The 23,050-nt window shown below is 37.5% G+C and overlaps 1 protein-coding gene across 4 annotated transcripts in view; it reads left to right on the top strand.

Annotated features, from left to right (window-relative positions):
- Positions 1-3,742: 3,742 nt before the first annotated feature.
- The window catches only part of dsx (doublesex), a 29,383-nt gene continuing 10,075 nt past the window's right edge, over positions 3,743-23,050 (top strand). The window contains exons 1-6 of one of the 4 annotated variants that reach the window (XR_892402.1): positions 7,438-8,156; positions 10,075-10,475; positions 10,772-11,012; positions 19,091-19,228; positions 19,728-20,173; positions 20,312-21,419. Coding sequence is in view for 3 of the 4 variants with exons in the window: in XM_011309135.1 (XP_011307437.1) it covers positions 10,197-10,475; positions 10,772-11,012; positions 19,091-19,228 (658 nt within the window). In the remaining variant the exon portion in view is untranslated. Of the gene's footprint in view, positions 4,371-4,465; positions 4,635-7,437; positions 8,157-10,074; positions 10,476-10,771; positions 11,013-19,090; positions 19,229-19,727; positions 20,174-20,311; positions 21,420-23,050 lie in introns of those variants that run through there. The other 3 variants (XM_011309135.1, XM_011309136.1, XM_011309137.1) reach the window with 3 other exon arrangements.

Raw genomic sequence — 23,050 nt, 5'->3', positions numbered from 1 at the left:
GAGCAAAATCGTTACTGCTGATTGTGATGCGTGCATTTGTCAGAGGCTCAAGTTTTTTTTATCATTATTATTAAGGTGTCTTCAGAAATTTGTCGTCATTGACACTCGCTTCTTCATCAAATAAGAACTTCCGGTCCTTATTCCGCCATTCTAGAATTCGTTGATGCGTTTAACAAAAATTACGTTTTTACTGTAATTTCTTCGTGAAATATAACGAAGGAAAAAACCGATATATCAAGTGACATTTTCTGACCGTGAGACACAATATTATTTTTTATTGCAGTTCAATAGTAATGAGCGATGTCCTATCCATAATCATTTTGTCTCATCGATTATCCACTGAGTTTCAGAAAATGCTGATTAATTATTGCAATCCCATTTCTTGGACTTTCAACTTCGTAACTCTCGCGTCACTGTTCGTTAATAGCCGTAGAAAAAAATCATTGACATACTGCAAATTATAGGTAATTTTTATATCTCGTTTGTTTTGGCTAAATCCAAATTATGCGGGTGTCACGTAAAAATTCGGATTGATAATTCCGTCATCAATTCAGTCAATTTTTCGTGAATAATTGTCTGTAGAAATGTGTGTGAATATCTGAGTACAATTAATGTGGGTAAGCAATACAAATCATCGAGCTCATCCCCACGAGTTGGGAGTTGCCAATACTTTTTCCTCCGACTGTAAGATAAACTGGCAAATTATAGCTACAATGTTGCACAAACCTGTACAGACTGTGGCAAGAACTCGGTTAAAGTATCGAATTACGGGTAAGGGGCTCCTTCGGGTTTCTCGGCTGGCTTTTGCCGGGTATTTCGCTTGCTGAACCCGCACGATTCAACTACTACACATGAATTGCCCCGAGAAGCCGGATTAATAAACGTGACAGTGTAGTACAAGGTAAGGGGTTTATTTATTTATTTTTTTTTTCCATTTTTTTTCCCGAATGTCTTCACCGTTGCCCACATACCGCCTCACATTACTCGTTGGTGCACCGTTCTGCGCTCTTCCCCCCGATAAATTGTCGAACATCGCGGATTTTTATTGTTAACCGTGGAAATTTCAGAACGAGTACCAACGGATTTCTTGCGTAAGTACATCTCGGTGCGTTTTCATTTCTCGCTTGAATCTAATTACTAATATTTTATTGGTCAATAGGTGGATGATAATGAGCAGTGACAGCTGGAAAGATGCGATGATACGAAGGTAAACGAGTTTCAGGAGGAACGATTGAATCCCATCCGACGGCAAGCGACGTTCGTGTTTATGCTAATTTAAGAATCTCTGGACGTTAATTGCGCACAAATTTCATTGATTCTTGAATAGAGCAACAATTGCCAGGTCATGAGAATTATTCAAAATTTTTTTTTCCTCAGGAAAAGTCGTCGGATCAACAGGGACTATAATTCCGGAGAATATAAGGATTTTTAATATAATTGATAAAAAATGCATAAATTCTCGGTGCAAAAAAAAAATGACGAAGAAGTTTTGGAAAATGAGATATGAGTGAAATAAACAGAATAATCTCGAGTTAATTAAAAAACAGCAACAATCTAACCGAAGCGAGAGCGATACCCTCCCCCCCATTACCTCCCTCACGAACCCACGAATAAGATTAATAATTAACTAAAATATGTGGGTTTCGCACGTGTGAAGGCCGTTTCATTGCACACCTTCTGGCACACGGAAGAATAAATAAATCTGCTGTATGGAAAATGAAAGAAAAAAGGCCGCGTGCAGTATTAAAAATTTTATAATCACAAGTCGTTCGATCTTCTCAATACATCAGCAAGAGGAATGAGTGTGAATGAAAATGACAGAGCAAGGTCCACATGACACATTAATCCCGTTTGTCACTGCTTGTGTGACCCAACATGTGACCCCTCACATCCGATATCTCACCACATGTGCAATATTTTACGCTAAAATGTAATATATTATTTAGCCAAGGATGATTTCATGGTTGCATGGCACCGAAAAATCAGTTATCGGTTTTAATTGACGGGAGGAGCTATCAGCCACACTTCTATCCCCATCACGTACAACAAATAAGTCAATTTCCCTGGGTTATGTATTCCCTCGACAACAATCTGATGAACGGTAAATTGTCCGGATTTAACGCGTCAAATTTCCGATTTAGGTTGCCCGTTTAATTCTCTCAACGAGACGTGGGTCGGTCTCAGAATTACTCATCAATCGTTTACTGAGAATTTGTCTCCTATCGAGTGATTGAATTTTTTAAATTTATTATTGCTCAACTAGAATCATAACAAATAAAAACTGGATGGATAAAAGAATCTTAGGTTTAAATTGAATTCACTTGCTACAAGAAAATCTGAAAGTCAAGGCATTTAACAGAAAATTTTTTGCCAGTGTTTTAATCGATTGAGTCAATTAGAATACAATCTCCAAAAAAAGTAATCACAATTATCGCCCCGGCTTACCGACCCCGGTTCTTTATCTCATTGTCGTAATAACTCGAAGTGTTAAAATCAAGAAGTTGAGAAGCTGGATGGTACACTGTACGAAATTATTGCGAATTTCCCTGATTTTTCAAGTTAAATAAAAAATTGATGACGGTTTTCAATTGAAATTAAAATCAAACTCCGATGACTCCTCAGCTTTTAGGATCATAATAAATTCGTAAAAGTGAAATTGTTTCTGAATTCTTTTCTTATTAATAATATTTCAATATTCGCGGCAGCTCCCAGTTGTACATTGTACGAAACAACTCAGGGAGTCAGTAACTTTGAATGATTATGGATGACTGCGAATGTGGTAGACAGGAATGAGAATCAGGGAGGAAAGGATTCCGAAGGAGACGACAGAGAGATTGAGAATTGAATTGTGCAACCGAGAGAGAACTATCCATTTTCATAGGCGACAGAGTGAAACGAATTACGTGAACGTGGCTGTACGGTATATTTCCTCTACTATATTTTATGGAACAATGTAAAAATAAATTCAACTCTATTTTCCAGAATTTCGTGAGGGTTATTTTAAAAAATTAATCACACAATATTAAACAATTAATGAAATGGACCAACCGCTTTATTTATTCAATGAAAAAGAATAGTAAAACTTAAATTTAATGACTCGATTATTCGTCTAGTCTATAATTTGTCTATAATTTAATTTTCAATTTTTTTTCCAGTGCATATTAACAATTCAACGTGGGACGCACCTGTCCAACAATTACCCGCCCCTCGGTGCACGTACATGTGACATACATACTGCAATAGTTTATTTCATCATATGTTTCCATTCGCAAAAATAAATACACACCATGCAGAAGGAATATTTTATTTTTGCTATAGTCTATTGAGTATTGTGGCAATTGTATCGAAATTTCTTCCAACTGCTATTCATCATTTCTTTTCACTCCTGAGCATGTGGAGGGTAAAAAAATTGTATCAGACACGTTAATTTTAATGTCCGGAGTACAGATCCGGAGAATTCATGTGCGTGTAGTCGTGGATATTTTTTCCACGGACCCATGGGCAATTTCTCGGAATAAAGAGAGGTAATGCCCGTTCTGGGGACTATTCAATCAACCGTACACGGTTGAAAAATTATTTGAAATTTTAATTGATAAAGCTTTCAATTTCCCATAATCCCGAAGTGCCACGAAAATTCTCATTGAAAAAATTGCAACTTCTTGAAGATCGAATTGAAAATTCAGATGGAAATTTGGTTGTCATTTGGAAAATTTTCCAGAATCAAAAATTATTCGAGAAAATAATTTTTGTTTTTATTTAAATGGAACTCGTTTTGCAATGTTGCCTAGGTCGTGCTGGAGGCATATAATTTGAATTCGGCAACACTGGGCCTTGAATGGCACGCGATGACATTAGCACACATAAAAATACTCCGATACCACACCATTATCCAGTGCCCAGAAGATGAACCATAGAAAAAACACCATATGCACGATCAATTTATCGTAAATTACACACGTACTTAGTAGAGGATAAATACCAGTGGACATGCACGCACCAATTAGAAAAATTATAGAGGAAAATGAAAAGCCATGTAATACTCTAATGAGAACTCGATTCCAATTTCAAATTTTTTAATTAAAAAATTCTCTCGCTCATTACAAAACTCTCTGGCAGTTCTCAAGTTTGAAAGTTTTGACGGACAAGTCTGCAAGTTCCCCCCAAGGTTTGCCGCACTTAAAAATTCACAAGGTTTACATTTATTTGTTTTACTTTATATCACGTTGTGACCTGTTTAGTCTACCACGATGTGATTGTAATCACGGGATCAATTACTGATGGGGAGAACTCTGAGGACTTGAAGGTATGTAAATAAATAGTCCGTGAATTGATGTGCCCAGGGATTGAGTTGCTGAGAGCAACGCGAAAAGGTTCTATATAATTTCATTTCAGTCAATATTTAAGTTAATATTTTTCGGAATTTTCACATGTGTATTGAAAAATTATTTATTCTATTTCCAAATAGACGAAGGAAAAATTGGCGAAGGCTCTCATAGACCAAATATTCTGTCTGATCTTCAGAAGAAACGGTTAAAGGGGTGATAACTAGGACATTGACGGTAGATGAAATTGCAAAAGACAGGAAAGAATGAAATCGTGGAAGTGAAGAAGGCGACCTGGTAGACATTTCAAAGGTAGAAGCAGTAACCGGGTAGTAAACCTAGTTTTATCGTACAGTCTCTCCCGGTTATTGCCTTTTGGCCTCGTCTCGTACTTGTCACCCCTTGCAACCCCTTAGCACCATTTTTGCAAACTCGGTGGTAATTTAGTCCAACCGTTGGCCCATAAAAACCCAGGAATCGACGAAAATCGATAAAAAAAAATGTGTCGGTTATGATAAACCCGCGGCTTCGAGAATTTTGATTGTTAATAGAACAAAAGACCTCGAGGAAAATATTAGCGGTTGAAAATCGAGAGAAATTTTGAAAGAAGCTATTGTGTGAACGCTGTTGTATTTATGGTTATTTATTTGACAAGAATAAATTTATGAGGCGTCAAGTGTCAGTTGTTGTTTTAGGAATACTGAATAGTGGATTGTGTAGAATTATTTGAGAGAAGAAATCGGAGCAATTCCCTATTTATTTTAATTTCATTCACGAGTTTATCTATGGAAATAAATAAAATTCCGAGTTGACGTGGGACCGCAAAGACTTGGAAATCGAGTGTTTACTTTCGCGGCGAGGAGAACGGCTTTATATCCCCCAAATCAGTGACACATGTATTTTAATAGTCTCATCAAGAGGCCAGCGCCCACTCCTGACTGTTAAGTTCGCAAATAACTTTACCAATACATAGACCGAATTGTATACAATGTTTGAATACATGAGTGGCATGAGCTAATGCCAGTGGTTGTACGTCTGATTGACACACAAGGCGAATAAAAGACACATGTGTGAGGAGAACATATATATTGGGTTACTCTTTGTATCGGTAACAAAATGAACGAATTATCATTGAATGGGTGTGATAGTGATGTGAGAATTCAGAGCTTTTTGTTCCCGCGCATTTGAATCGCGACTTCCGCCAGAAAGTTCATTTTGTTGGGGTAGGTCACGGATACATAGAGCACGAAATACTCGAAATATTTTTTTTTCTGCATCATCCCCTGAGCTTTCACCGGATCCTCAGGTGTTTTTGAGGGGTGGAAAGTAAATGGATTTGGCAAAAAAAAAATTTTCTCAGTGTGGCGCTCAATTTTTTTACTTACAGTTTCGTCATTTCAATCGTTTCTCTGAATTTAAGGGGCAGATTGCGGCAGATTGAATTTAATTTCATCGATTAATTAAATTTCAATCAGTTGAAGAATCATGACATCTGGAAAATGTGACCTCGTGATTTTGCCAAGTGAGCGTATATATTTCTGGAAGAAACTCAGGGGCTGACTATTCGCAAATCCACTCTCGCCGTAGCGTTTTACGATCGGCTCTCATCCCTCTTTTGCCTCAGCAGATGAGTCCAACACACTTGAAGAAACTTCCGACTAGACGTCGAATAGTCGTCACTATCACGGGTATAACCCACACGCACAAGTACGATTCAAGTATTTTCCTCAATTTCGTATATATAACGTTGAGTTGAAACTTCATCGCACGATTCACCAGATTTTATTTCCTTAAATCCAAAAAGCCGACGACGGATTTTGGTTAACTACCGTCCAAGACGGGGGTCGGTTTCAAGGTACATAAAATTGTTCGTGAGTGAGATACTTTACTGCTCTCCAAAATCCGATCACCATTTCTCCTTCGTACATTTATTTTTCCACCACTCGTTCATCCTCTCAACTCACCCCCCATAAAAAAATATTAGTTTTTTTATTCATCATTTTTTGGTATTCCAGTATTTTCTGGAATGATTTTTCAAATTTCGTGTATTGAATAAATTTTAATTTTTCATTTGATTCATCAATGGGAATAATTATAACTTTTTACGAAGCATTTATAAAAATTAAATAATTAAATAGAATAATTGCTAAAGTGTAATTTTATCGTCAATTCAATGGATTCGTTATAATAAACAAAACTAGTCTGCATGTTCGCAGGAATATATTTGATATAAAAAAATACGTTTGAACTTTGGACTAAAATTTTCTCTTTTGGTGAATAAAATTTCCAAGAAAATTTGGGGCATAATTCCTTGAGTTTTACGAGCAGCCTCCCTTCTTCAGAATATTCAGATTATCCGACGTGTCGTTTCATGTTAAATGAAGCATGAGTGGCATAAAAATTTTATTCTCTCAGTGTGACTCATTTTCCCAGCTCCGTCATCAAAATATTGGAGACAAAAACCATTTCTCTCACTTTTCCCTCACCCGGATCATATTTCCATGCATTCCAATTTTTCAAGACAATTATCCCTAAAAAATATAGAAACAACAATTCCCACAAAGACTAGGTCCCAGTCTCTCAGACCGATTGATCTCGTTCCCTATTATAAACTGTATATATTTCCTAATCTGAGACCGCTGAAGACGTGTATATAACATCTGCTATTGTTTAAACTGTAATCGACGTCAGAGAGCCATGTAAAAGTAGGAAATGTTATTGGCGATTTCTTGTTGAAAAACGATTCCCTGTCGAAAGTGATGAAATTCATTTCCCCGATTTCAGCACAGTACAGTACCCGAGGTAAAAACGTAAAAAATGAAAAAGTTTAAACAAAAGAGCGAACCGAAGGTGAATAAAAATAATCCAGAAAATAGTCGTTGATGGTCGTCTGGAGCGAGTCGTAAAACTCAAAGTGTATTTCACCCTCGTGGAAGATTCAACCCCCTCCAACCGATTTCGGGGCAATACCTTTGCCGCAATAGTAGTGGCAGAGTAAACCCCACCCTCGGTCAGTTCCCCTCGGGCCGACCCCGGCCCGCCGACACTCCATCCATCCCCCACCGTTCACCTCCACCACCACACACTCCACTTTTGCCACATGCACTCCATCGATGTGGCATTCCTCTCAGTGAGTTACCGACTGCACACTGGTGAGGTTCTACGCGTTAAAATAACATTTACCAAACAACCGATTCACATGAATCTCTCAAAATCCACGTGCCAGTGACACTTGTGCCCACAATTACCAAAAAAATCGTGATTATTCTTCAATGTTGGACTATTCTTCGATGTGATTATCACAACATTGTTAAATCAATGTGATACCATGTGTGTTGCTTTGCAGCAATAGCTGCGAGCTGTTACCACTTGCCACTCGTATCGATTGTCACCGATTTCTTTACTTTTCGGTATTCAGGTGCAGCCTCGGTAGAAATTCCAGAGTGCAATTTTTGATAGCGCACAATTCAACAATTGAAGGAGACCTGGTTGCTGAAAATAGTGTATGCGCATGTAAAGTGGTAACCGGGGGGGCTGGACCTTAACTTCCGGGGGCGTTCACTTCCTGCTTGGTTTATCCGTGCGTGTTCCACGTGATAGGCGCGAACGCCAATTCTCACTGCGCCGAAGTTCTTCTGCACGTGGCTTATCCTGTATTTTTTTTCTTTTTTTTTTTGTTATCATTGCAACGAGATGCGGCGGGGTTGACGGGGGCGCGGGCCTATCGGTACGAATTGCCGATCGACGATTTGGTTGATCGGTATTGAGACATCATCGTGGGATCACTAGCAATAAACTGTTGGATTCCTGAATTTTTCACTGGATTTTTCTCAGGTAAGGTAAAAATTTCTTGTCGATACAAAACCGATAATTTTTCGGTATCAACTTCATACGCTATCGATTTTTCCACCGGAGGAATTGTAATCGTCAACTCTGAAATTTTCATTTCTTCATTTCCGAATGAGCAATTAAAAAAAAAATAAGAATATATATATAAAAATTCATTCGCCAAGTCCATATACTGCCCAGCAGTAAATGCATTCAAATACTTCCGCAAGTCATACTGTGGTCAAATAATTTCTTCGCCCTTACAAAATGTAGTTGATAAAAATTTTTCCTTTAAAGTACTCTCTTGATTCCAAAAAATTGAATTTCGTTCACACATCTATTTTTTTCTTCGAAAAAAAATCGAGGGGATAGGTCAAAGAGGATTTATCATTTCTAACCACTATGACAAGAGATTAGCCCACACGATTAATTCTAATTCAAACACGAAGAGCAATACAATTGCGGGAGGATAATGAGTCTAAGATTCAATGATTATTCCTCTGACTCAGGGGGTGAAAGGGAGGGTGAAGGGAATCCGCGAAAAACAACGAGAAGGAAATCGCGATAAACGAAAACAACTTGGTAAATACGCGGAACGTAAGAGAGAGCGAGAAATTCGTACATTCGTGATGGTTACACGGTTCTTGAGCTTGGAGCACAATTAGGAGATATCACGGTTTACGATTAATTCAAGACCATCTCCAACGCTCATGATATACTTTTTTTCCATCGCTGTTGCATAAAGTGATAATAAATAGTTGATATAACCCGACATGATTAGTGGTAGAATTGATTAAATCGATCGACATACACTGTAACGATACAATGTTGCTCGCAGGAAATTATTTGTCAGCGAACATGCGTGTAAAACACCAGGAGTGATCCATGGGAATGTGTCCTCAGCATGCTAATGTTATTTCCACACGTTTTTTCGATTTATTTTTTTCACCTTCTGCATTTGTCTTCTGCATCTTCTTTGGTTCAACCGGTTTCTGGAGAACGCAACGGGATACAATGTTTTCATGGATGCGTGGATTTGATGAAGGCCTCATTTTCAAATTATCTCCTTTCAATTTGATCGAAAATTAGTATTATTGGAAAAATTTTAGTCGTAGAGAATAATAAATTCTGAGATTAATTGAGTCATAACGGTGGAGATTTTCTCGGGGGATATCGAAATTCCTTTAAACGAAATCGGTTTGACCTTTTCATATTAGCGGAATTTTCAATCCACCTACCTTCTAGTAGCTTTAGAGAGCATATGTGACCCTCGAGGTGTGAGTAGAACGAGTGAAAAGCCAGTACTAGAGACTCAAAGTTGTTCAAAGTTTTAAAAACAGTAGTACCGACAAAAATGATCCATAATACATAAACCGGTGGTTACGCTGGCTTCACCTTTGAATTCCGATCGATTCGATTCTCGCAGAATCAATCTCCATTTTGTCAAGACACTCTACCACAATGTTGCTTTTCATATAATATTGTCGCAAGTTGTCTACCCGTTCACTCAAATATTAATGCGCCTTATTATCTCTGTCCACTCATGTACAAATCGAATTGACGAACGGTTCTACATTCACTGGGAATCGGTAATGCAGAGGTAGTGGTTGTTGAATTTTTAAAAAACCATCTAGCAGACGTTTCCAGCTATTCAAAAATGATCAATACTCGAAATATCGGTAGTCTAGAGGTATCATTAGTCGACCATACATTATTGTCCAATATAATGTTGAGTTGGTTTGAAAAAACGCAAGGCTGGTAGCACCTGCAAGATAACAAGCCAATTCTTTTTCATATTGAATGCATTCATTTTTACTCGGTATTTACTCCATCCGCAACGAATATAATCTAAAAAATATATCAGCCTTTCACTACCCCAAGCTTAAATAAATATTCAATATCATTGTTTAATTTTATTTTTCAGCGAGATCGAAGGAGAAGTGCGTGAGGCGCGGAGTGAACAATTAATCAAGTACATTGAATTATCAGTGGTGTCTATTCAATAAACTAGTCTCGTTAATCAGTTGGAGTGTTAAAAAAATTAAAATGAATCAAGATAAGGAGGCAGTAGTGGCTGGTGCTGAGAGTAAATCGGTTGTTATGAAAAGTGCTGTGGTGATACCACGTACACCACCAAATTGTGCGCGTTGTCGTAATCATCGGTTGAAACAAGCCGTCAAGGGACACAAGAGATTTTGCCGATACCGATCGTGTACATGTGACAAGTGTATCCTTACCAAGGATCGACAGAGGGTGATGGCGAAACAGACAGCCCTAAGGAGGGCACAGGATCAGGATGCAACGAGGCCGCTGCAGCCTGGAGAGGTTATTTTTTCTTAGTTCCTTGGGGAATGAAAACATTTACCAAATATTAAAATTAGTCTCCACATTAAATAGGTCTATGAATTATCTTGGCTGTCGGAAGAAGGAAAGAGTGAATTCTAAATGGCTGGAGGAATAATTTGTTTTGTAATTAATTTCTTTGATGAATTTTTAATGAAAAATAATGTTGGTTCAGCCAGTTGGCAATGGAATTGGATGTTACTATTGATTGAGTGGGGGTGGGATTATGTTTTGGGGCGAGATATCCGCCATTTGAATTGATGAATGTATTTCTCCAGCAGATCAGAGCACTACCCATAGCCCTGGATGGGGAGCTTCCGATATCCGTGCCACAGCCTGCCCGTAGCCTAGAAAATAGCTGTGACAGTATCAGTGCGGATTCACCCTTCAGTAATCAAGGTAGCACGGGTCCTCATAGTGGCATTTTCACTATTCCACCATCCTGCAAACTACCACCGTCCTTCAGCAGTCACTCGACTTCGGATACACAATTATCTGAGCCGAGGAGTTGTGAGTCAAGTATAATGACAATGAATATTTAAATAATATTACATTACAATACAAATAGAAAAAAGTACTTTTTACGGTGTGAGAATTGTAATGGTACGCGTTGGAAAGTACTTTTTTTTTCACATGTGATTAATCAAATATAATATCAACATTAATATTGAATGCAAAGCACTTTTTCGGAGTTTGGTCTATATCTTGCGATTTATTCTCTGGTTATAATTTTCTACACGAAAAATCGCGAAGACCTGAAAAGCTAGAGGCGTAACGAAGACTTGATGTTTTACATTAATATTTCTCTGGGGATTTTCTTCATCTGCTTTTCCCGTTTTATCTTCATCAAAAGCTTGGCAAATTCTCTCGTCTCTAAAACATTTCCGTTAAATTTAATGACTGAATGCCATCGGCTTTGCCGTGAGAAGCTCACCACAGCCTCAACGCAATGCACAAAACTCGATATTTCTGCGGGATAAAGTACAAAAGGTCTGCAGAAGAGACACAGAGCGAGCATAATGTAGCCGTGTGCTCGTGGTTGGGTTTTTTTTTTTCATCACCACAGTGAAAACCCGAGAGCACAAACGATATTCTCAAGACGCTAGATAATAACTTCACAATAATTGCCAGGAATAAATAACGCACTAACGATAGTGAGACCTCAATTCATCCGAACAAAGAGCGACATTGAGCCTCGAAATATTCTCCAGTGAATTAAAAACAGAAACTTCACTCCATTCAGATATACTTTACTGTCCAGTTAACTGACAAATATCCTTCTGTCTCGCGTAATCTTTAATGCAGAATTAACTCGATCAAAATTCCTGCAACGAGATATTGTAATTGTCTGATTATTCAAAATGAATTGAGAGATCGTCAACATCGGCTGTGGATCTAATACGTTGCGCCTTCGATATTTCCGAAATCGAGGGAGATACCGAATTTTGTTAGATATCTTTTTTGAAGATTTTGGTAGGCTCTACAAAAAAGGTCATGACGAAAATTTCTCTATCTTCTTTAGGTTTCGAGATTTTCGTTAAAAACTGGCCTGCGGTAAAAATCGATTTATTACGTTTCGCTAGTGGAGTGATTTCTGTGATATTTTTTCTCTTGGTGTACGAAATTATCGCACAACGTTGTGATAATTGTCCTCTGCAATGAATACAGCTAGTAAATACCTACTAATGGAGATATCGATATTACTTAGCCTCTAACCCTCAATTGTGTTTGGTCAATGAGTCACGTGAAGTTGGTGTTGCAAAGATGCACGCGATTTCTGACTCGTCAAACGCAGAAGTTGTAAATCGCGTATTGCTTGCGTTATTGCTCATGTTTATCCTCGACAAATCGCTTATCCTTATCATCATTGAGCTTTTCCTCCCGTATCACTAGTTTTTATCTCGACTTTTCATTTTCACACGTGAGATATCGAATGAACATGATTATGAAACGACAGGAATTATTTCAGGATTTATTACTCCATCCGACTGTCCCTGAATTTTCACATATTTTTTTCCGAATTTCTCATTCACAAAAATTTAAATTCTATTCCATTTTTAATCTCCCCAGTGATCCTTAACGAAATATAAGTGGAATAAAAGTAATGAGCAAATGAAAAAAATCCGGAGGCTGAGTCCGAGGTGGGACATGATCCCACAATTAAAATAAAGTCTAGTTATGAATAATTACACCGGTATTTATAAATGTTGGAGGTAGTTGGAGATAATATTTCAAAATTCGGGCACAACTGCACGTTGAAAAATCCAAGCGACTCTTTCACTTGACAGTCACGGCCGAATGTCGAGTTCCCCTGTGAATTTTACGATCGTTCCTATTGGTTGCAGGGCCATTCGTACCCGGCTAATATAATACGGACTTATAACCAAAGCCGAAACCTAGGAGCTCACTCACTCTAACACAAATGTCTCTCCTCTCTTCCTTTTCTCCTGGGCTTGGTGCTTTTACGAGCGGCCCGCACGTTTTAAAAAGTTATCGTTATTTTGCTCGGTTTCTCGTGAAATAGTTTTCTCTCGTTTCTTTTCCACTGCACATGTGTAGATATACTTGTTTTAGTATCACCAGTCAGTAGTATAACGATTTTTACTGTTGCCGGACGAATTTATGGATTTCCGGATTTACCTCTTTCCCATTATGCGGAAAACGCTTGGGTTTCACCGAAAATCAACGAGTGCCGGTGATTTTCCAATTGGTGAATTTTTTATTTATTCGGACCAATTGAAAAAATTGAGGGAAAAAATTTTGAGGGTCGCCTTGGGACTAACGCACGGTATAATGACCGAGAAAGGGCTTTTAGGCGGGGACACGGTATGAAAGTGATTATTATGAGAGTATGGGGGTTGTAAAGTCTTGTTTTACGAGGTTTGCATTTCGAACCATCGGCCGGTGGCGTTTTAATAACCTATCACTCGTACCGCTCATTATGACGGCGAAACTCTCACATCCGGAGAGGGTTGGATAATCGTATAATCGGTGGCTATCAAGGGCTACTTTATTTTACCTTTTGTCTGTGCATTTTCAGCTCCCGAGCGATTCAAACGAACACCCTAAATTTTATTCAATAAGGATATTACCCCTCAATATATTTCAAAAAAATATTACAAGACAAGAATTTATGATGTAAATTTATTTCTTCGCGGAAATAGCCCGAAAAATATTACAAGTCGAGAAATTATGATTTCATTATTGGAGCGAGTGGTTCGGGGGTAGTTCGCAGTCATATACAATTCTCTTTCTATTTATTATTTTTCGCTGTTAATTACCTCATTTTTAATTAAACAAATGGCGATGAATCTTGGCTGCATTTGCGATTGCAGTTTGAACAATCATCTGGTGTTGATAATATTGTATATGAACTCAACGAAATATAACGTTCAAGGGTATAAACAATTACTCCATAAATCCGTTTCCCATTCCTGGATGATGGTATCTCGTTTGACTAGCGTGTTCCCATCGATTTTCATTCTAACCGACTATTTACAACATGAACTATTTATTATTAAAGTATAAACAGACAAAAATTTCAGCACTGAAAAAAGTCTAATTTATTTTCCTGAAATTCCACGAATAATTCAATTTTTTTAGATACTAATTTACGGAGTTAAAGAGTCGTATCTGCACGCGTGCGTCATTTTCATTTCAGTCATCAAAAACAATGACTTGTTCAGCGGTAGTTCATAAATCAGTTGACATAGGTCACGCATGGCTTTGAACCCTCAATGCCTTGACCTTGGACCACTTGAGAGAAATTCCTGGATTTTTTAGACAATCTTATGACCGCAAAGTTCGACGTACCCTACGCTACATGAGACGCGTGGCGACGTGGGGTTGTCTTTTACGACCTCTCGAGAAAAACCCTCGATAACAGAAGGTTCTCACAATATGACGGGCCCCAACTCGTGTTACAAGGAAAAAAAAATGGTTTCACGCCGCCATTAAACACATCGGTTAATCTTTTTCATCATTTTAAAATGAATGTTAGTGGGTTTGAGTGGAGTCTCCATTGATGAAAAAAGATTTGACTCATTGCTTCCCAACCGTGCATCCCATATTTCAACGATTGTTGATGAATTTTCAATGAATTTCCACGCGTTAAATATGAAAGGCTTGAATATCATCGTGGGGTTGCTAAGAGGGATAAACATAAATTAAAGCACTGTCCCGTAATTTTAACATGGCAGATTGATTTCCATTTATGTCTACTTATACCCCAAGATGTTTGTTCGCTACCCTTCAATCAAAATATGCCTCTAGGCAATTCCTTAAAATTCGATGGTCATTAAATCATAGCGTTTCCAGGTATGCGCGGGGTACCTCGTATAGTCTTGTGATTTGCGTCATAACGACGATGACGAGATTAAGTTAAAATGCCAGTTCAAAAGGTCGGGGTTGATCTCGAGTCATGCATGAACAGAAGTTTCACCACACACGTCGTAAAACTCCAGCTTGAACTGCTTACGACAATGATATTCCCTTTTTTCGTTGTCATTTTGACTATTGCAGTAATTGTACATTATTACATCGCGTGAGAATAATAACCTGACCATCTCAACCCTTCGGGAATTACCCGCGGCGAGTCTATTCTCTCATTTCGTTCACCTGTTTAATCGTTTCCTGGAAACAGGTTTTGTGGATTTTTTTAATTTCTCGAGTTTTCGAGGAGCAGTTCAGAAGTCAACAGGTAAAGAATGATGAGTCGATCAATAGTGATTATTCCCCATCCTTTCACAACCATGTAGATTGGCCGCCAATTAAAAAATTACTGGACTCGCTCGAGTAAAAATCCCGGGAATTCCTCCTTCAATAAAATTAATATGGAAAGTAATGATGATGAGGAATGAAGATAGATACCCATTCATTTCCCAGTTACAGCTGAGAGTGAAATTTATGACTCACTTCGCGTTTCACTGGAAAGAAAATCCAGAGATTGTTTATTTTTTATTGAATAATTTACAGGTGTTTTGCTAGATATTCTACTCCGTAGAATCGATTTCGTGGATAATTCAGTTCGGGAAACAAATGGACTTATCACCCTCTACAGTTTTGCTACTGAATTCGACAGTTCGTCTGGAATCGTGACGAGTATGAGGGGTTTCTCCACGGGGTGGTTGAGGGTAATAAAAATCGTATGGTCACAGTCTAGCGAGTTCGACCACGTGACTTTTACGATATCTTCTGTTAAACGATCTGCCATTCTCCCTCGTTCTCTTTTCACTTCCTCACTTTCTTCATCACGGAGAAATGACAAGATCGAACAGAAAAACGTGACCACTCAATTTGTACAGCAACATTACATCTCGGTGGGATAATCAATCCCTGGATAAATATGAAGATCATTTAGACCAGATCTGCACGTGACTTCGTCTTCTTTAAGCAATTGCACCATATTTTGTCGATCATTTAAATATCGGCGTGGGAGTGTTGCTAAATATATACTCCATAGGTACATTTTCCTCTGACATTTTCATCTCGCTTTTTGTATGCACTCACCGAATTTTATTGTCCTCCAAAAAAGGGATGGAGAGGTTTGGAAAGACGTCGAGGACTGAAGGGGAATTTTACGACAACAGTTGACAGGAATTTTACCGCTTCCGAAATGCCGTATAGTAAAGCCCTCGTAAAGCCTTTCTTTACTTGGGACCCGTTTGACAAGGTCCGTGCCCATTTTTTTTTTTTATCTTACTCGAGATTTTAACAGACAAAATTTACATCTCTTTTCTGATGAATTTTCTTTTGCTATTTTTCACCGGCGAACTTTGATGTGGGGCTCCTGTCAACAGCTGGGATCGCCGACTACTCCACGAGAAAATATCAAATATATTTTTCAAATTTATTTTTCTGTCGGGTAAAATATAGTAGCGCTTTTTCCCGTCGCATGAGACGGACGCACAGTCATTCAAAATCATTAATTAGTCATTCATGACATCTACCGCGAATTCTACGAAAAGTAATTTTTTTTAATTATCTAGAAAAAAATTTCAAAACTTAAAATTGAAAGAAAAAAATATTTTCAGATACTTTTTTATTATCTCTCGGATTGGATTTATTTTCTCACACTTTTAAAGTCAATTTTAAAACAGGTCATCCACGTTACTATTTTACTGAATCGATATACGGATATCGATCGAGGGAAATACATGAAGAATAAATCTTCAATTTTTTATATCATTGGATCACCCTCGGAGAAAAATTATTCAAAACCACGAGTCTCACCTGGTTTTCCCCATTTTTTTTCACGCCATGACATTATCGATTTGGTATTCCCGCGTGCAGGTAAAATTTCGAGTTCTCATCTGACACGGGGAGATTCAATTACGAACAACAACGGTATCATCGGTACAAAGCTACCTCTCTACAACCCCTTACCATTTCTCGCGTGCCTTGTGTCTGCGTTATTCGATGGTCATCCGTATTTATTCTATTCCTCTCTCTCAGCAACGCGAATATTCGCGGATATAGCCATAGGCCAGTGGGAATTTCTGCAGAACACATGAACTCGGGATGACGAGTGCCCGCTAGATGGGCACATGGGTGAAACAAAGGGCTCATTCAACCCCCAAAAAAATCGTTTGTAATCTCTACCCTCTTGAGTATTCTCACTTTTCACCTGGAGTAAATAACCGTTACCCATCTACACTGTTCGAATTCTCCGGAAATTTCTGGCCCAATATCGTCTGCCATTAATTTCCACTGAAAAATTAATTTCCTTCATCCAATTAAATTAACAAATGTGTGATTGAATAAAAAACTGAAGTAGTAATTCAATTTTTAAGTGGTTGTGCATGTTCTGAAGTTGAGAGCCGCTCATTCTTCCAGATGATTGACAAATTATTTTCTGAGAACACAAACCCCTGAGAAAGTGAGAACGGAACGGTTTCAGGTAGACACTCATCATCAAAGGGAACCATGAGTTATAAAAGTTATAATAAACATCTAATATCTCTGAATCACTGGATTCATTCACACCCCGAGGAAACGATACATCGAATGTTACACAAATGATTGTGCTATCACTCAACTCCGAGAATGACCGATCGACGTCGAATGAATGCGATTAAATATCTTTATTCACCGCCCCAAGTAAAAGATAGTTCTCATATTCCCACAATGTTCTCAGGTCACTTGATAACGGACAAATGATCGCGCGGATGTGCATTATTCTGACAAATGACGGGAAAAGACTATCTTTTAATTGTCCAGCGTTTGTCAGTGCGTAAAGAAAGAAGTCATCGGTCTTTTATTTTTCCCTTCATCAACAGGAAACTGAGTAATGAAGATATTACCTAATGCAATGTTGCAAACAATGCTGATCATGCGGAATAAGATGTTATTTTCATTGTGATGAGTGGATGCCATCAATAATTCATCAAATGACAATAATTTGGGGGCAATAGAAAGCGGTGTAATTTCAATAAACGTCATCATTGTCGATGCTATCGAAGCGGAATCATTTCCTTTGCATGTCATTGAGTAACGAAACTTCATGTCAATCTGTTTTCTCTTCTAGGTCGTTACTTCGAGTGCAATCACTTGTTTCGAAAAAAAAAATTCCAATAAGTTGAGCGATTATCATAATTTTTATTGACAACAATTAAATGATTTCCAAAAAATCTTAATAAGAATAATTTTATAAGAATATTAATCATCAGGGGTATATGCATTCTGCCATCCGGCGAAAATTTTTCGCTCTCCTGTGAATGAAAAATCGTCCAGTTGGGATAATTTGAAAGCGATTTGAAAGCGATTTGAAATTAACGAGGGTATAATTAATGTATCATTGTGCATAAAAGTAGAGCACGTCCGGTGTCTCGATGCGCCTGTGCCACCTGCAATGGTCTCTGTCTAGTTGAGAATACCATTCACGTTCCAAAAACGGTCTGGAGGCTTTTTGTGGGCGGAGTCGCGACAACGCTATGCAACCGCATTGGTTAACGGAATGTCTAATATATCATGCTGTTGCGGAATGGAAACTATTGTCCGGTATTGGGGGGTGTTTTACAGTTTGTGCCATTTTTCCCTGTCATCGTCAAATCAATAGCTATCATAGTGTCACACGTTCGAGTCATTTATGAGGGCTCCATAATCATTTTTCCATGCAGCGAATGACCACTTGGATGAAATCAATGTTAAAAATTAATTGAGATTGATTGATTGAGTTCTTTCTTATTGACTAGACTCTCGGAAGTGGCAGTAGGTGCAGTAGGTGCAGTAATAGAGATTGATTGAGGAGATAGTTCCATCGGTTTACGTTTTAATGGATTATTAAAAATTTACTACATTTTAATTCCAGAATAATAACGAAATTAAAAAAACTCGCCACCTCGACGACAATAAATTCCTCAAGTCATTGAAAAATTCATCACAAGTGGTAATTTACAAGTATAATTTTCTCGTAATGAGAGTCTCATTTTTTAAACAATACGAATCAACAACAAATACGAATGGACGAAATTTTTAAAGTAATTTCCTTTTTTATGGTGCACGCGTCACGGTTTTGAGATTATAACAATTTTTTGTTCAAGGAATATTTATAATTGATTCGCTTGTACTGATGCATCGCATTTATCTTGTGGTTCCAGGTGATGACATGTTGCTGGAGTACAGTGCTAAATTGCTCGACCAATTTTGGTATACGTCGGAAATATTACCGCTTATGTACGTCATACTAAAAGACGCTAAGTCAGATCTCGACGAAGCGAGGAGACGCATAGCCGAAGGTAACAGATTTATTTATTTATTCACAAAATGGCACAACTTTTCTAGCGGCTTGATAACGTGAGATAGTTGCTTGGTCATGTTTACAGTCCCTATAGTACTGGAATGCACATTAAAACAAGAAAAAAAGTCGTCATTCACGATTTTAGTTTACAACATCAGCCGCGGTATTAGTCAATAAAGAAATCATGATGGAGTAAATGATTGATAAATTATCTTGTTATTGAATATAATTATAAGAAATAAGAGTTAATCCACAAGTTCTTGAAATCATCCACTGCCATTTCTGCAAATAATTTTTTTTAATGCGAATATTTGTGTACTCAAAATTTTTTGTTGTAAATTGAAAATCAATTTTTGTCCTTCGGTCTAGCGCTTGAAAGATTAAGTTTTAATCTATTCAAATGATAAATTCATTGTCTGCTGGACAGGACAGCGAAACTGACGGACATGGTGACATTTTCCTTATATCTCATAATTTATTATTTTTCCTCTTTGTAGCTGTGGATACATTCCGCGTGACGTTAAAGTTTTCCATGATGGTGATATAAAATCTTCCATGGATCGAATCGGATCGATTATTAATTTCGTATTTAATTTTCCACTGAGAAATTGATATTTTTGCAGTAGAATCCATTGTTCGAATTTTTATTCGTAATTTATGCGATGGCAATTTTTGAAAATTCATTTCCACTGGTTGACGAGAGAGCTGAGGACATCATTGAAGATCCATGAAGATAGATTGACCGGAAGATGATGACTGCATTGAAGATTTTCACTTCGTTGTTTTTTATATTGAATTATTCAATGATTATCGAATTATTTGACATTGCGACTCGCGTTGGGTTTTAATTACTGAAAATTAACGAATTCGCCAGTGAAGATTCTAATGTCCGATGATCGTAAGTCCGAGGCCTAGCTCTCAGAATGATTCCAGAGTACACAAGGTAATTACATATTTTAGGGCGTCATACACACAACAATTCCATCATTTCTTCTTTCGTATTTACAATTTTTATTCCTCCACATTTTATCAACGATTGAATTCCAAGGATAAATCCATAATTTAATTTTATCCGATTCAGATTCCCGTGGAGATTCCGACACGAGCGATGAATGGGGGAGTAAGTGACCGGAAAATTTAGATCCATTTACTCTCGGTACTTGATTATTGTAAGTCAATTAGAGGCCATTGAGTGTATAATATCAATTAATCAAATCCAACGAACTGATATCCAAAATCCGAATGAATGAATCGGTAGATCGCACCGTTACATGCTTATAATTCGATTCTCTTTTGGTGCCAAAAATTGTAGTAATTATTCAGAAGAACTCTCCACCGTTGAAAAGCAATTTCGGAAATTACCACTCTCGTCTGTCACCGCAACGTTCCAAACTATCTTTTGCGTGACTAAATTACAGTCAAAGTGTATCCCATTCTTTTATCGATCTTCGAAAATCAACCGTCTGCGTACATAATAATACTATCTGCTACTCTATTACACATCAGACGATTTGAATGAACCGCTGAACACAGATGATTCCAAATTAATTAAACAATACCTCAGGTCTTTCAAAAATTCAATTGTACTTGTCGTTTAATTATCACGATGACTCAGAAAATTCAAGCTTAATGAGAATGATAATTCAATGAATGTTTTCATTTGAAATAGAATTGATTCTCGCTTGAATGATCTAAATTGTTAATTTAAATTACATTCTGGCGGAAGTTTCAAGAAATCTTAAACAGTGTACCACCACTTTACAACACAAATACGAAAATGTCAAGTAGAGTAATTACGTTTCTAGCACTTACCTCAGTGAAATGTAGATCAATGGTTGTACTTATTCCACGTTTGTCAGTTCGCCTCGAGCATGTCAACACGGGCCACTATTGTCCGTAATATAAATACTTGATCTTTGACCACTCTGTAGATTTATTGATGGGAAGAGACCTAGAAAAATAGTGAGAAATTTCCCGTGAGGCTATTTCAATCAATTTCACTCTGGGCTGAGAGAAAATATTTCCGATTCGTGACTCGAACAATTTCCACTGACGACCGAAATCAATTGGGAGATGATTTTTAAAAATTTTTGAAAAACATTTTCGGATATATTGTCGCCAGTCTCACTGAACTTTCCTGTTGATTTGTTCAACATTGAATTGTTTATAATTCAAACAATAAATAATTTGTAAGTACAAGTGAAATATCTCCTCGCCAGTTGATCTTATCAATAGTAGAACGATTGATTCCGTGGAATAATCTACAATTACGGTTGTGAATATCATCCAGCGATAAAGAACAACCGATAAAGGAAACCAGAAACAGCTATCAAAAATATTAAGACATTAGGAGAATAGAAAACGAACGGACGATTTGATAACACGACAGTGAGAAAATGAAATATAATCTGCACTGGATGGATTAAAGCAGCCATAGATCAATATGTCCCGTTTCCTTCCTGCCTTTCGAAATATCAATAATAAACATCGTGTGGGAATTTCTTTGTTGTACAATTTAGTCAGAAGAGTTGGCTATTTATCGCGAGCTTATGTAATGCAAGACACGAGTCTGTTACAGTAGAAAAGTTTAGCCGTTGAAATAGAGGAAGGGAGAATGACTGTAAGTGAGAGCTATTTTGTATGATAGTCGGCAGTGCAATTTGACAAGGATAGAAATAATGGCACGTGCACCAATACATTTCAATGAAAATGCATCCACGGATTCTGGTTGTGTGTGAGTGCACTTGATTTTGCCTTGAGATTGCAAATGCTACAATGTCGCCGAGGCTAGACGATCACGACTGTCGTGTCTGGCACAAGTAATAGAACGTACGTTAAAACTTGTGTAAAGTTGGCACCCAACCTTGATGAATTTCCCCGAGAATATGGCTAATTCCGGGTTATCACTGACGGCCCAGTAATTTTTCAGTAATTTTTCAATAATTTTTCATAAAATCCAAGTATATCGTACGGATAAAAAAATCAATTTTGTTGAGCAGTGATTAAACCCGAAAACTATTGACTTCAGGAGAAAATAACAAAGGCCTTTTTTATCGGAAATTTAATAAATAATAAAAATGTCTTTTTGATTTTTCTTCCTAAAGTCGATGGTTTTCTAATGGTTTTCATTTTACGAATTCGTCACAGATTTTTTTCTGGAAATGCATTGACTAATTTCCATAATTTTTTTATCTTCTATTATGTTTATATAGTAATAAGTGTATTACAAAATATAGTGTGCATAATCGAAGGAAAATGCGATAAACGGATACTCGGAGCCCGGAACTTCGTGCAAGTACGATTGTTGATAACAATCGTGACACGAACGTCTGGCCCTATTGATAACAATAATAACCTGCTCTCAATATAAGATATGATGCTACATAACATATACCGCTGTGTACACGATATTACATATGTGTTACATTCTCCAGTGCACTATAATTACGATAATATTTATTTGTTTATATTTATCCCTTGATCATTTCCACTGGAAACATTTCTTGACACAAGGATTACGTACCATTGAAGAATAAATTTCTCCCTCATTGCATACATGTAGCTGTTACTACCCCAATGCAGATATAAAAAAAGTTGTCATGAATTATTATTATTACTGTTATACATGAGCTCTTCGGAGTGGACTAGAGCACCGATCATGTTAAATTTTGTGATAGACCGAGCAATACTCACCTGGTGATAAAAAATTGTGGATCACCTGACAGTTTTAGTTTCCACCCCTCGAACAAAGTGCAACATTGGGCATTTCGAAATGGTAGAAGTAGAAATGACACAGTTGTAAAACGGGGGGCGTGATAAA

This window comes from Fopius arisanus, unplaced genomic scaffold, assembly GCF_000806365.1.
Source record: "Fopius arisanus strain USDA-PBARC FA_bdor unplaced genomic scaffold, ASM80636v1 scaffold00065, whole genome shotgun sequence".
NCBI lineage: Eukaryota > Metazoa > Arthropoda > Insecta > Hymenoptera > Braconidae > Fopius > Fopius arisanus.
This window is presented reverse-complemented; position numbering and strand designations above follow the sequence as displayed.